The 15828-nt window shown below is 42.5% G+C and overlaps 1 protein-coding gene across 1 annotated transcript; it reads left to right on the forward strand.

The window, feature by feature from the left end:
- The first annotated feature begins 7100 nt into the window (after positions 1 to 7100).
- FGF19 (fibroblast growth factor 19) lies at positions 7101 to 13529 on the forward strand. The gene is made up of 3 exons (XM_053283767.1): positions 7101 to 7360; positions 7819 to 7922; positions 11622 to 13529. The coding sequence occupies exons 1-3, from the start codon at positions 7135 to 7137 to the stop codon at positions 11943 to 11945; spliced, it is 654 nt and encodes a 217-aa protein (XP_053139742.1). The 5' UTR covers positions 7101 to 7134; the 3' UTR covers positions 11946 to 13529.
- The last annotated feature ends 2299 nt before the right edge of the window (positions 13530 to 15828 follow it).

Consider the following 15828-nt stretch of genomic DNA (forward strand, 5'->3'; position numbering starts at 1 on the left):
ATATTATTTAAATTGCATTCAGTGTTCAGGATAATTTTAAACTTCACTTCTATAACCAATGTCAGACTTCTCCCTTAATCCCATTCTCTCCTTCCATTTAAAAGGAAGGAGGGAATATCTCCCTCACAGATATTTGCGCTTAAATATATATATACCTCAACATTTTCAGCAAACATTTTTTGCAGAAGTAGTTGAAACTAAATTTGCAACTCTTAGTTATCCATCCCCTAGTCCATGTTGCTTCAAAGCCATTATATCTGCTCTAGGAATGAAAGATCAGTGCTCAGGCAAACCAGGCATAACCATGTGAAATTTGTGATCAGGTCTCACTTTAAAAACATATGAAAATGAATGGAAATCATTCCAATGACTTTCAAAGCTGATGACTTTAGAAAAAGACATTATCTGTCTATTTAATCAGAGGATCTTCTGATCAGCCCAAGAATGGTAGGTCCCTTAGGAATGTATTTGCTGCCAGCACTGATTAGGTATCTATTATGTAAAAGATCTGTCAGCGTCCTTTTATCGTCTCTGCTTTAAATTAGTTTTCTAATTGTATTGATTTTTTTAAAAGACATCTGTAACTACAAATGCAATAGCATCCCAATCTGTGGAGAGAGTGGATTACAATTTAGACTGGGTTCCTTAATGTAACAATCCCATGTTGATAGCATCAGATAGACAGATAGAACACTTTCTACCAGTTTCTGGAAGAAGATTCAAATTGTTTCAAGTTTGTTATCCTATTTCTGTTATTGGGTTGATGGCAAGACTGATCAGCTGACAATCAAGGTGCACCATCAGTAAGTCAGTGGCATAAGAACAGTTTATAGTTTTGTCAATGATGAAAGTTGAGATGCTAACATGGAATAATTTCCCAGAAATTGGCAAGAAAGATCCCAAAAGATAACATCTCCAGTCAGATGGGCCTGTGGGTTGCAGATGACATATTGATAGCATCAGATAGACACTGTTATTTATATTCTGTCAACCTCTAGGTTAGATGCTGTGACGTGTCTACACCTACAAAGATTAGAATCCTTCGGACAGTGGTTTTCCCCGTGACACTCTATGGATACAAAGCTGAACTTTGAAGAAGCAAGTCAGAAAAAGCATTGACACTTTTGAACTTTGGTGTTGGAGAAGACTTTTGAGGACCATACCATAGACAGCCAGGAAAACAAACAAATGGATCATAGAACAAATCAATCCAGAATTTTCACTGGAGGCACAATGACCAGGCTCAAACTATCATACTTTGGACACATTATGTGAGGTGGGTGGCGCCTGTGGAAAGGACTTCTTGCTGCAGTGTTCCATCGATGGATGCTCTCTCTGGGAAAGCTTGCCCGGCACCTACTTCACAGTCTTTTAGAAACAGAGAGAAGACCGTTTTCCCAGGACCCTTTAGAATTGTTCTTACTGCGGTTTTAACCACTGTTAAAACTTTGATCCTTGAGAATGGCTTCGCTGCCAACTCTGGAGGCTGCAATGTGGATGAAGGAGCAGGGGAAATGATTTCCACTTACACAACAGTGCGAGCTAGTTGGTTGCTAGTCTATGATTTTGATCATCATATGCTGCTTTGCTTATTTCTTAATATAAAAATGGTGTAGAAATTTTCTGTATAATCAAACAATCAATGGCAGTTTGGAAGACTTGAGGTGAGAAAGTCAGAAGAGAACACTTTAGCCACAATGTGTCTCCAGGCAACACACTGCATTTCCCTTGCCCAATAGCAGCTGAATCACATGAACAGGACAGGAAAACTTCTCACTTGAACATTCAAGTTCTTCACCTTTTGTGGAACAGCTAGACAGGCTTTGTAGGTCAGAGGGGATAGAAAGGGCCACTGGGGCTGGTGGAAAGCAATCCCTTTCTTATTTGCATGAAAAGCATGCTGCTGTCTACAAAGGATTGTGCCATAAGTAACTAGTTAGGGCAGGCTGGCAAACCTGACGCCACACACCCCACAGGGACAATGCAGGGTGGGGGGGGGGCTGTTCCTTGGCTGCAGGGCCCAGAAGGACAATCAAGGTTTCTCCAGGATCCTTTAGAATTGTTCTTACTGCTTAACCACAGTTAAAACTTTGATCCTTGACAATGGTTGTGCTGCCAACTCATAGGAACATAGGAAGCAGGGGTGTAACTATAATAGGGCAAGGGGAGAAAGTTGTCTGGGGGCCCACTGCCTTGGCCCCCCCCAGAGGCAAGTCACATGACTGACTCCCCGAGCCACAAACCCACCCGGGCTTCCTTCAGTTGTATTCATCCTCCAAAATTGATGTGAGTGTTAAGACCTGGAGCTACCAGAACAGCATGTCTTTCTCTAATACCATTAAATGACTTGCATCATCCACAATTTACAAAACCTTTGAAAAAATAATTTAGGATGATGTTCTATTGTGGCACATAGGATAGATAGATAGATAGACAGACAGACAGACAGACAGATAGATAGATAGATAGATAGATAGATAGATAGATAGATTTTACTATGCTTTTTATTACCACTATTCAGCCTCATTTAAGATTTCTTTACTTCATGAGCTGAGCTTCAGTGGTGGTGGGGGGGGGGCATTTTAAAATCTTGTCTCTGGGCCCACTCCAACCTTGCTACTCCAACCTTGCTTATCTCAACCTTGAGATAAGAAGCTGCCACATACAGAGTCAGACCATAGGTCCACCTTGCTCAGCATTGTCTACACAGACTGGCAGAGGCTTCTCCAAGGTTGCAGGCAGGAGTCTCTCTCAGCCCTATCTTGGAGATGCCAGGGAGGGAACTTGAAACCTAGACCCTCTTCCCAGAGTGGCTGCATCCCCTAAGGGGAATATCTTACCGTGCTCACACTTCTAGTCTCCCATTCAAATGCATCCAGAGTGGGCTCTACTTAGCCAAGGGGAGAAGTCATGCTTGCTACCACAAGACCAGCTCTCCTCTTTGGAGGCTGCAATGCAGATGAGGGAGCAGGGGAAATGTGGGGGGATGTCCCTTGGCTCAGGGCACCCCCCTCACCCCTGCTCCATTATTCCTCCCCCCCCCCGCTTTTCCCACAGAGGCCAGGTATGCAGTGTCCATGCCCCTTTCCCCTGCACCATCACACTGATACAGAGCGTGTGGCTGGCACCAGGGGTGTGGCTAGGGGAGAGGGGCCCCCCTGCTCACCCCTTTTCACAGCAGCCTCTCAACGTGAGGGAGATAATGAAGAAAGTAGTGGGGGGTGGAGCTGGGGGCCCCTCAGTAGCTGGGTGGGCCTGGGTTCCTTGAAGCCATCTTCTCAATTGTAGCTATCCTGGGAATGTGATGTGTGGCAAAACATTTTCTATGCCGGCTGAAGAGGCTGACGGACCACCACATGTTCATTCTCAGCACTGGCCACACCCCCTGCATCACTATTGGTGTGATGTTTCAGGAGAAAGGGGCATGGCTAGCACACAGTAGCATACTCAGCGGCCTTGGTGGCTTGTCCAGGGGCTGCCAGCAGTTCTGGCTCTCCTCATCCCCAGATCTCATCATCCCCAGCCACAATTTATTGGGAAGAAAGTTCCAGTCCAACTGGAGAGCCTCAGATTGGCCACCCATGAGTTAGGGCCTGAATCAACCAATGGTAAGCATCTTTAAGTCCCACAGGTTTCAAAGGAAGAGATTTGACTGGTTAACTCCCCCACATGTCTAACAATCCCATCAAAACCACAAGGACTTTAATCTTTAAAGTGGCATAATCCTTGTTTGTTCTTGCTTAGATTCATTATATTCCCTTCTCCTTTCCATCACATATTCTTACTTAATTCAGTACTCATCATTTATTTTAAAGGAAATCCTTGTGAGTGAAACAAGTGCCTGAGGTAATACTGTGCGAGTGAACTAGCTGTAATGTAGCTGAATGGAATTTGTCTCATCTAAAATTGTGCAGAGGCAGTGATAGAACCCACAGCCTTTGTTGGAACAGGTGCAGCTAAACTTTGCTGCTCAAAAGATAAAGGAAAACATTTCAAAAAACAATAAGCTAACATGGTACCTGTAAACTGCTTTTGCTTTCTGCAGCATAGAAAGAAACAGGAGATGGCTTAAAGCTCTATCTAGTGGTCAAAGAAAGAAGCTAAGCTTGGCTAAAGAATCTGTGCATGGCTCTGTTGGATGGGTTTCTAAATATAATTTTGTGTCTTGATGCAAAAGTAATTATTTAATTCCTACTTTCTACTGAAATGTTTAATTCTACAGATGTGTCTCTTGACCCTAAAACAAAAAGACCTACATATTATTTGAACAATCCTGTAAGCATTTTATTCTGCTCAGAAGACTCTTAATTCATTTTTCCTACATAAAGGTTAATAACCTCCTTGAGTAAAGACCATACATAATTATCTGTGAAGATAATTCTAATTTTAATTTTCTAATATTCTAATTTTGTCCTTCAGTATTTGAGATGAAATCAACACTGTATGCTGTATGTAATGATGCCTTTGTGCACTTCTTTGTACATGAAGTTAATATCTGAATTCTGGAAAATACTCTTAAGAAGACAATATCTATATGTTAGATAATCCATGACAATCTATGACTGGCTTTAAGAGGGGGCTTAGACAAATTCATGGAGGACAGGTCTATCAGTGGCACTGGCTACTAGTCTATAGGCCACCTCCAGGCTCAGAAGCAAGATGCCTCCAAAAACCAGTCGCAGGGGGAGCAACGGGAAGAGAGAGTGCATGCCTTCGTCTCTTGCCTTTGGGCTTCCCAGAGAGGCATCTGGTGGGAAACCACTGTGGGAAACTGGATAAAAGACTAGATGGGCTTGGGCCTGATCCAGCAGGGTTGTTCTTATGAATATATTTAAAGATAAGAGCACAATCCTATGCAATTTACTTACAAGTAGGCTCCAGTGCATTCAGTGGTGATATTTACTCTCAAGTAATTGTGGATAGGATTACGAGTGTAAGAAGGAACTTAGTTTTTCATCAGTTTGACATTTTAAAAAAACACGGGGGGGGGAAGGGAGGGCAATCATTCAAGAGATTCTCTGAGGAGAGAGCAAGGATTTAAATGACTGGAATTCAGATAGGAAACGTATGAGAACAGTTCTACAGCTAAAGAAGCTGTCTTAGGCTCAGGACTGTCGCCAATTTCCCTTGAAGCATGTCCCTCCTCTAATTTGTGAATAACAGATTTAACACTAGGGTGAAAGAGAGGTTGTGAAATCTCCTGCTTTGGAGGCTTTAAGGAAGCCTTCTGATTCTGAACATGCGTTTTTTGAAAAGATGTGGGCTGCCCTTGCTCAGGACAAGGAAGCTGGAAGAGACGGTCTGACAACTCTTATGGTTCTAGGAACACAGGGGTGTAGCTATAATTGAGCAGATGGGTTCAAGGAACCAGGGGGGGCCCCAGCTCCTGAGCCCCCCCTCCCCCGCTCCCTATTTTCTTCATTATCTCCCTTACTCCAAGGGTTTGCGGGGAGAGGGGCGAACATGAGTGCCCTCTCCCCTAGTTACACCCCTGTATGAACAGACAGAGGCTATAACTAGTCAGATCAGAAGACTAGCTAGTTCTTCCATCTCTTTTCTTTTTCTTTTTTCCAGACTCTGGGTTTGGAAACTGAAACAGGTACTCATGTAATAATAGATGACTCAGAAGGGGACTCTAGTCCGCCAAAGGTTACACTACAATATGTGTTCCTCTTTAAGATGCTACAATTTGTTCTAATTGCCTTGGAGCGCCACCCAGAGGTTTAGTGTGTAACTTTTACCAAGCCATTGTAATGCTTCAACGGTGCGTGCAAATGTACATGTCTGTCTGTGGTTGTGTGTGTGTGTTTGCTTCCAACAACTCTGATGTACTCATACATGCACACACTATATAAAGTGAAAGCTGGAGAGCCAGATTTTTTTTTTTAAAGCCAGATGTATATAAGATGACATCCATATGTTATTGGCCTAGAATCCCTAATGGGAGCGTCAGAAAACAGATCGCTTGCTAGCAGAGCTGTAGATGCTGTCCTTCCTTCACAATCCTCTTCTTCCTGCCGATCCGAGGATGTTGCATCAGCAACTCTCCTTGGCCACCTGGTGGAACAAAGGCGATGTAATTTTTTGGTGGGTGATTTCCTGCTAGATCATTAGTAACTCCATTCAGACTTCGACCCTCAGTCTTTTTTTCTTCTTCTTCCCCATACTCCTTGGTCTCTAGTGCGTATATAACGAATGCTGGGGCTTGTCTGATACAGTTTCGAAAGATATTCATGAAAAGGGTGATGATGATGGTGCCGTGGAGGTAGAGAAGCAGTCATTGCAAACATCTAACAGAAGCGTCCACAAAAGCTGTATGGAATTACTTAGGTTTAGACCTATTTCAGGAAAGGCAAATAGAGCGAGGTGGGTAAAGGTCCCCCCCACACACACACACCAGATGAAGTTTCGCGGGTACATTTGCTTGCTTGCTTTATTTCTCATAGGCTACATCACTTCTGTGTATCTGTTTATCTACACACACACACACACACACACACACACACAACCTAGGCTGTTTCTATTCTTTACACCTCGGAGGAGAGACTCGGAAAGTGAACTCCCGTTTTCTCCATTGGCCTCCGGGACATTCATTTTCACAGTCCGATCCGAGGCAGCCTAGGTTCGAATCAGCTGCGCTCCGCAGCAGTCGCATTTTATCTTGTAAGTTGCGTGGTGGGATGTTTTTGTTTTTTAAAGGATTTTTCTTTTTTGTCGCTCCGCAAATAAGGCTTGATAATTCCAACTTTATTATTATTATTATTATTAAATTAAATTAAAAGCCTCATCGCGATAAAGCGATCCAAGCCTGAATGGCGCCCCGTGGGAAATGATGTAATCTTGATCAAGACAGTGGGGCGGGTATTGGCCCAAACGCTCCTACGGAGCAGTGTCTATATTGGAATTAGAATTAGCCTTATCGATCGGACTGATAAGAGAGACCTATAAAAGGCAGGGGATTGGCTTGCCACTTCCTACAATCGCTCCTGAGGCAATTCGCTCCCGCAGCATCCAGCCTGCCGGCACTTCGCGGCCCGCCCCCCGCCACTTTTCCCCCTCCGTGGGAACGGAGCGCTTGCGCTTGTGCGTTGGGAGGGAACTCCTCTTGCACAACTGAACTCCCGCCGGGCCAACATGTGGCAGAAGCTCCGGCAAGCCCGCGGGCCCCTGGCTCTCCTGGCTCTTTGCCTGGCGACGGCGGCCAGATCCCTGCCTCTGGCTGATGCTGGACCACATGTCAACTACGGCTGGGGGGAGTCTATCAGGCTGAGGCATCTCTACACTGCCAGCAGGCAAGGGCTCTTCCTGAGGATCAGCGGCGACGGCCGAGTGGAAGGCGCCAGCGCCCAGAGTCCGCACAGTAAGGAGGCAACGCGCGGCTCCAGCCCGCAGCGGCGGCAGCAGCATCTCTGGCTCAGCTCCCTGTCCTGTGCAGCTGACGGAGCGGTGGGGCGGGGGGGGGGCAGGCAGGCGATGTTACGGGGGTGCTGGCAGAGTGGAAACTAGAGGAATAACTCCTCACTTGGTGATATTTTGGGAGGAAAGACCATTTGGGGGCGGGAGGAGTTCAACTGGGGGAATCTTCAAATGCTTTGCGGGGGGGGGAGTCAGATCTGCACCCCGGTTTGTTAGGCACTTCTAAGGATGTGCCCGGGAGGGTTTCCTCCGCGGGGACCCCTGAAGTTCTGGCAATCCAAGCGAGAGGTGTCTCCCGCCCCCCGCCCCCACACCACCCCAGGAGTGAGTTTTCCCTCTTCTTTCCTTCCCGCCCAGCAGGGCAGGGAGACGAATAACCTGGAGTTTTGTTTCGCTGCGCAGGTTTGCTGGAGATCCGAGCCGTGTCAGTTCGCGCGGTGGCGATCAAGGGCGTGCGCAGCTCTCGGTACCTCTGCATGGAAGACGAAGGGAGGCTGCAGGGGCTTGTAAGTTACAGCCGGGAGGGGTGGGGGCCCACGGCTAAGCGACACACGGGCAGGTGGTCAGTGGTCCCCTTGGGAAGGTTTTCGAATCAAAACTATTCCAAGGGGGGCGCCCAGCCCACACAGAACCATCGCGGTCTGTCGCGTGATCGCTCTCCGCAAAAGCAGCCTGAACACGCCGCCCCACGTCTTTGGGAGCAAGTTCTGTTTAAAAAGGATTCTGACGTTCATGTAAACGGATTGGTCCACATTGGGGCTCTAATTATTTACAAGAATAAGCCAGCGACTGTAATAAAATAACCCTGCCCTAGCAGGGATTATTCGCCATTTTTCTCTGCTTTTCCATACTGTCCTTTTAAAACAGAGTAAATAGAGGCAGAACCAGCGTGCAAGTAGGGAGGGGAAGATCATGCAACATTCCAAAAATTGACTAGCAAGATTTATGATTTATCATTTGTTTAGATTTCTTTTCTGGTCTATTTCAAGAGACTCCAGGCTGAGGAGTTGATCCTTATCTGGTTTTGTCCTCACAGCAACTCTTCTGGTAGGTGAAGAGGGAGAGATAATGACATGCTCAAGGCTGCCTAGTAATCTGGATGATAAACAGGGATTTGAGCCTGGGTTCCTCATGTTCAAATGCAGCAATCTAAGCAGTGCATCACCGCACACCTGGATTAAGGAAGGAGACTAGACATTGCAATCTTTATTATGCAATGCTCTTATAGTCTCATCCCCAATTCATTACCATTTTTATATTCAGATCACAAACTTGAAGGGGTATAGACCATCCCATTCCCCTTGTGCTGAGCCAGGATTCTCCGTGTCCTATACTGGAAAAAAAGATGTTTCATATTGGAATAGAAGAGATGTAACATTAATTAGTGTGAGTCAGTCACAGCTAAGCTATTCTGCCAATGTCTATGGGAGAATTAAACCTGTGCTTAAATCAATTGGGCTGGATCATGTCCAGTATTGATTGCGTGGAACTATAACTGATAATGGCGTAGTACTGCTTACTTTTCAGGGCAGATGGTCTGCAAAAGATGGGTCCTTTGAAGAGACCACTACCTTTTTCAGAGTTGGTGTCAGCCACAGGGCATCCCTGCAGTGCTGAGACCAGAGCATGAGCTAAGAGTAGAGTGTGCTCTCATGCAATTCAGAGGAAATTTGCCATTGACTTCAGTGGGATACAGTCTTGTGCACACAAAAGATTTACATTCATTCACTAGCGTCCACAGAGCTACCATCCCCCTTAAGACTTAAAACCACAGATAACCTTTATGGGAGATCAGCAATTTGGTTTTTCACCTTTTGTACAAGTCAGATGCTTACAGACTGCTAAAAACCTATTCAGTTGACTCCATAAGGAGCCCAAGTAATGGAGCCTGGCATTGTACTGTATAAGAAATAGGACTTATTATAAGGTAGCGTTTTTACTGATATTGAATCATTTTAAGCAGCACCAATTAGCTCTGTTATTAATTCTTATGAAGCTAGTACTTCACACGAGTACTTCAGTTGAGATAAGACAGACATGGGAACATCATCTTGAAATCAGGGGGACTAGCATTTCACTTTGCTAATCTAACCCTACATGAAAACATGTTTTCCAGATGCCTGATCATCCAGTCCACATAGGTTTAAAATCTATTTGGTTGCACTGAAGTATTTTTGTTCTAGCCTATTCTACTTAGTATTGAACAAAATCAGTGTTTTACATGTGTAGGAGAAAACATCATCTTGGGTGCTTGGCAGGTGAAGGGTTTATACGAGAACACAGTTTCTCTTATCATCTGAGCCCTAGACACAATCAGCAATACTTCTTTATTGACCAAGAGTTCAGTCACCTCTAATGACCAAACCAGAACACCGGAGTTTTCGGAAAATAGCAGTGGCTTAAAGGACATGGAACAGCCTGAAATGACAATCATCTTGTTGATGAGCTAGCAAACATACAGGATATAAGATAATACACAATGTAATATTATAGGCCTAATACTCATTCAGTGATGTAGGATAAACACTTCTTTAATCAAAGTCAGAATTTCTCTGATGTTTTGAATTTAGACAATATATTAAATGAATGCTTCATGTCTATAGAAATTAAGAATGGACAAATAATGTTTTAGAATGTACAAATTTAAATTTTTGTTACTCTCCATCTAGTCAATTACAGACTCTAGGCACCTGTTTAGGATATTCATTGCCAATCCTTAGTTAGATTAAAATCTAATAGTGACTCTGGGTATTATACACCCCCAGAGAAATAGAGCTGGGTGTAATCAGCAGACTCATGGCCAGGTCACGATAGCCCAAACATTACCTGCCAGTGGTTTCATGTAGATGTTAATACCACAGGGTCATGCATAAGATTTCCTACCTATCCGGAGTAACTAAAAATAGATGGATATGTAACCAAATCTGCTTTTTCTATAGAGAAATAATAACTAGACATGTACTGTGCTTGATGAAGAATTTTTGTGTAACTAGAAACTTTTGAAATCTTGCTTCCACTGGAATGCAGTGACTTCAATTTCTGCCCTACAGATGAGCTTGAAGGGTACCATGGTCAATGGTATCAAAAGCTTCTGATAAGTCCAGGAGAATTAACAGGGTTACATTTTTTGGCAAAGGCTGCCAGTTAGGTTTACCAAGCAGTTTCGGTCCCATATACCGACCTGTTTTACCATGCACCTTTCTTGATTTGTCATTAGCATCTGCTGTTCTGAAGCATCTGATATATTCTCATTAGCTTCAGTAGGCTTTGATTCAAGAGGCTCACAATGAATTGATGTCCACACTGAACTAACTCGATTGGTTGTTTTTTTAAATGTTCATAGCGAAAACAAGAGTTATCAGACTGTTGCTGTGATCGTTATTTCTGTGATAGGCCATCAGGGTTTAAAAAGTTATCTTTGTTTCAAATCAAATTGTAGAATAATTGATCTATATAGGGAAATCAAACCATCTTACTAGCATAAATATCATCACTGAATATCTCTTTATTTTTCTCTCTAAGAGGTACCCGTGGCTAATCCCATGCGTGGCAGCTCTCGTGAGAATTCGTGAGCAGCTGCCAGATAGACATGGGTACGGACAGAGAAAATGGTGGCCACTGCCGGGCCGGCCAGCGGGGAGGGAGAGTGCCCGCTGCCAGGCTGGCCGGGAAGGAGAGCGCCCGCCACCGGGCCGGCCAGTGGGGAAGAATGACAGGGAGAAATAGGAGTGCAGATGCTCTGCGCCAGGTCAGCTAGTTCTTATTGTCATTCTTATCACTGATTCCTGCCATCGTAGCTGGCTTTAGCCACTTGTATGAATATACACTGTGCACAAGTACAGATCTGTACACAGATATATTCACACATTATGTTGAATGCAGGTACAACAGTATATTTCTTGTCTGTACCATGCATTTGAGAGGCCTTGTTCACTTTTTAAATGAATGCTTGTACAATCATTCACACAAAAACTTGTGTACAGACATCTGTACACTTGTACAACATAATGTCTGAATAGGGCCTGTGTGTCCCTCTGAGCTGTCAGTTTAACCCTATGGAAAAATTTCCATTTATTCAGCCTTGTGAATACAACACAAGGACTTTAGATGGTTCTATTCAGATAAACAATTATTGTTTTACAAGCTATGGGAGGTTATAATTATACAAAACACATCCATAATGATCTTCACTTCTTTCTTTTCAGCTCAGATATTCTACAGAGGACTGTTCCTTTGAAGAGGAAATACGTCCAGATGGTTACAATGTCTACAAGTCAAAGAAATATGGAGTCTTGGTGTCATTAAGTAATGCTAAACAAAGACAGCAATTCAAAGGGAAAGGCTTTCTTCCACTGTCTCATTTCTTGCCCATGATCAACAATGTGCCAGTGGACTCTACAGATTTTGGAGAGTATGGTGACACTGGATCTCATATTTTCAGTTCTCATATTGAAATGGACAGCATGGTGGACCCACTTGGCATCACTTCAGAAGTATCATCAGTACAAAGTCCTAGCTTTGAGAAATAACTCATGTTCTTTATTCTTAATGATGCTACACAAAAACATTGCCAGCAAGGTAGGATAGTATTTCTAGCAGTGTTTGGAAACATGTTAAGATATGGTACCACTCTAATTTGTCAAATGGCATTACTTGTAAATTGCCTGTACCAAATAAAGTAAATACTTCCTAGCTACTCAGATTAACACAGACAGACAGACAAGGTTCTTCTAAGAAATGCTGTTTAATTCAGGAATGACAAAAAAGCAGAGCATGCAGGAAGTTTTTCTGCATTGAGAATGCTTGGAGAGATAACATAATGAATATTTTACTATTACTTTATTACTACTTCCAGTCACCACTAAGTTCTAATGACAGATACACCAATGCAATTGATTCAAAGAAGGACTGATAATTTGTGTTCTTCAATGTGCACATCATTGTTAGAAATAAAACAGGAACCACCACCAAAACAAAAACTGCACATCTTAAGAGATGACAGATGTAATAATCTCTTCACAAATCTCTTCTGCTACTAGTTTCAGGAAGATTAGCTATTGATAGACAATTTCTGTCCTTCAGCTGCCTAACACAGACAAGAGGTAATGCTGGTCTCAGTGAATGGAAGAAACTAGATACACATACTGTTATCTTTTAGAGAACTAATGTTGTCGATGAAGTCGATACAAGCTTTCAAGTTACACAGGGTTCCTAGTCAGGCAGAACAGGAAGTAAGTGCCTATTATTCCACTATGCTGAAGGCAAGATTGGTTTACTGATGTATGTGTTTGAAGTGCAAAATTGTTGGAAGAGCAAAAAATTAACTATCTGGAGCAAGTAAAAATAGATTAATATGTAACCAATTCTGCTTTTTCTAGAAAGGAACAATAACTAGACATTTACTGTGCTTGATGAAGAATTTTGTGTAACTAAGAATTTGCATACTACTGAAGTAAAATAAGTTTAGCTGAGGGGAAAAAACTATAATTGTACTTGCTTTGTATTACCAATTGGTAGGTTGTAATTTTTAAAAAAGATTTATGTTGATAATTTCACAGACCTTTGCTCCAAGAAAGACTACTCTTGTAAGTAAAGCTAAAATGAGCAGTTGACTAATCTATATTCTGAATAAATCCTGCCCTTGAACTCTGGAAGATGTGTTGGGTACAGTACAGTTCAAAATGCTTTTAATTACTACTAACTTCCAGAGTTGTACTATACATTGTGAACAATAATTCATTGGAATTTTGTATATAGTAACTTTCTAATGTTATCATTTCAACTAGTTTGTGCAAAGCTGAGAAAGTAGATCTTGGGATATCATTCTTTCCCAAAGATTCTTGTATATAGTAGTATGGTTCTGTACAGAAAACAAAGGGTAAACATTATTATTTTTGACCTAGCACTTCATTGTCAATGCTATATTTATAATTAATTTATTAAACACATACATCTGTTTATTTTGTTACTGTATTTATACTCAAATTTCTATTTATGTACTCCAATGCATTTTTAACAGTCTGTAGTGACTTCTGTAATCTTGATAATGACGAGTAAAAACAAAACTTGGTCTTTGTGAAATAGTCTGTAGTTTTAGTGTGTCACATTTTTAATAAAACAAAATATAAGAAGGGATTGCTCTCTGGATTTGTCTCTGACTCTGTTTAGATGGTAGTATCATTCAAATTGTTCAGATTTGGCAGCAGGAAAAGCTGAATTCTGTGATCTGCATACATTATGTAAGTTTATCATTTTGATTCTGGAAATCACGGGGAGGAACTGAATTTATTTTAATTGAAAACATTTATATCCTGCCTTTCTTGCTGCAGGCAATGCAACTAAAAATGTTATACAACACAATGAAACCATATCCCTTGACTTCTGGAATCCTACTTGCCTCTCCAGTTGGCTTTTCAGATTTTACTGGATATTTCCAAAAGTTTCAGAACTACAGTTTGCTATCGTTTTGTAAACTGAGATCCACCTTAGAACGTTAAACACAATCCCATCAAGACTGCTAAAAATAAATCTATCTATCTATCTATCTATCTATCTATCTATCTATCTATCTATTTGCAGTAAGCTACTTCTCACAAGAGCTCAAAAGGTTGGTCAATTGAGTTCATTGGCCACGATGTTGCCCAGTCTTATGCCAGCATTTCTAATTGGCCTGTGCTGCTATGGGCATCTAAGGAAGTGCCAGTGGTCTTGCACAAGAGTGCAAATATTAAAGTTGTCCATCTATCCTTTGGGAACCCAACTTCCATTGTTTCCAATGGAAGTTGTGCTCCTAAAGTATGTGTGTGCAGCTTTAAGTATCTGCACTCTTGTGCAAGACCACTAGCACTTCCTTAGATGCCCACAGCAGCATGGTTTGATCAGAAATGCCAATGAAAGACTATGCAACATCTTAGCCATTGAGTCTTACCCCTCAAGCAGGAATGCAGCTATAGTTTAAGACAATATTAGATCAGGCTAGTTCATCTAGCTATCCATCTTATGACTGCATGCTTCAAAGGAAGGTAGAAACATCCATAATGGATCAGACACTTGTGCAATATAATAGAATGGAGATTTCTTGCTGGCCTTAAGAAATTCTATAGCAGAAAGGAAGTTTCTCTGTGTGTGTGTGTGTGTGTGTAAGGTTGTGAAGCTGGTTGGAGATCGAAATAAAGGTAATGAATGAGTTTCTTCTTCTCCTTGAGCAATGTCACTACCTATCCTATGTTGATGACCCTATGCACATAATATATCATCTACATTGTGGGATATTTCTTTTCCTTAAAGAGTTTATTCCCTTGAGCTTAAAGTTTATTAACATAGGAAGAATATAATTATAAACCTGCCCTATACAGAGTCAGACTATTGATTCATTGAGCTCAGTTCCATCTACACCAGGTCTGCACAACATACGGCCCGGGGGACGGATGCGGCCCGCGAGGCCTTTTTTCCTGGCCCCCGGGGCTATTTCCCCTTCCTCCCCCTGCTGCTTAACCCCCCCCCCCAAATTCCAGCCACTGTGTGGCTGAGGAGATGGCTGCGGGTGTTCTTCCTTACCCTCCCCCACGGCAGCAGTGGCGCACAGCGGCAGAAACCAGAGCGACACTCGGGCCTGCCATTTGGCCCAGCGTTGCTTCCCAACTGCAAGGTGCGCCTGCACAGTTAAGTCTCTCTCTCTCTCTCTCTCTCTCTCTCTCTCTCTCTCTCTCTCTCAAGCCAAGCCTCCTGCTGCATCCTTTCCATCTTTCTTTCCCCTTCTCCCTTCTTTTCCAAAATTATGAGAAGAAGTTCTCTTCCATGTTTTGTGTGATGATTTGGCAGAGGTTGAAAGGAAGAACAATGCATTTTATTGTGTATTTTGTACAGATTGTATAATATTTATATTATTAGAATGAATTTTAATTCAACTTATTTCATATTAATTTAAATCAATCTTGGTCTGCCAGAACATCAAAAGTTAAATATTGATTAAATTCATTTTTAATTCATTTCTCTTTAATTTGGTTGATTGGTTGATTGATTGATATTAAGTTTTACTCTAATAATCAGCACCCTAAGAATTGACCTCAGCCCCCATGAACCAAGTCACGGTTGGTTTCGGCCCGCCAAGTCATTTGAGTTGTGCAGGCCTGATCTACACTGACAAATAGCTAACCCCTGCCACCTTGGCAAAGAGGCACCTTTTAACGTGGCGATTCTCTTTATTTAGCAGGTGGAGAGTAACGGGCCCTATCCACCCCCAGATCACAGTACCTCCAGTGACTGTTTCTGGTGTCTATCTGATGTTGCTTTTTAGACTGTGAACCCTTTGGGGAGAGAGATCCATCTTATTTATTTATTATTTCTCTGTGTAAACTGCCCTGAGCCATTTTTGGAAGGGCAGTTTAGAAATCGAATTAGTAGTAGTAGTAG

This window comes from Hemicordylus capensis, chromosome 1, assembly GCF_027244095.1.
Source record: "Hemicordylus capensis ecotype Gifberg chromosome 1, rHemCap1.1.pri, whole genome shotgun sequence".
In the NCBI taxonomy this organism is placed as follows: domain Eukaryota; kingdom Metazoa; phylum Chordata; class Lepidosauria; order Squamata; family Cordylidae; genus Hemicordylus; species Hemicordylus capensis.

Excerpts from the sequence above, each read along its gene's own strand:
- FGF19 (XM_053283767.1), top strand. The coding sequence starts at position 7,135 with ATGTGGCAGAAGCTCCGGCAAGCCCGCGGGCCCCTGGCTCTCCTGGCT. Across the intron at positions 7,361-7,818 it reads CAGCGCCCAGAGTCCGCACA|GTTTGCTGGAGATCCGAGCC; the intron begins GTAAGGAGGCAA and ends TTCGCTGCGCAG. Across the intron at positions 7,923-11,621 it reads AAGGGAGGCTGCAGGGGCTT|CTCAGATATTCTACAGAGGA; the intron begins GTAAGTTACAGC and ends CTTTCTTTTCAG.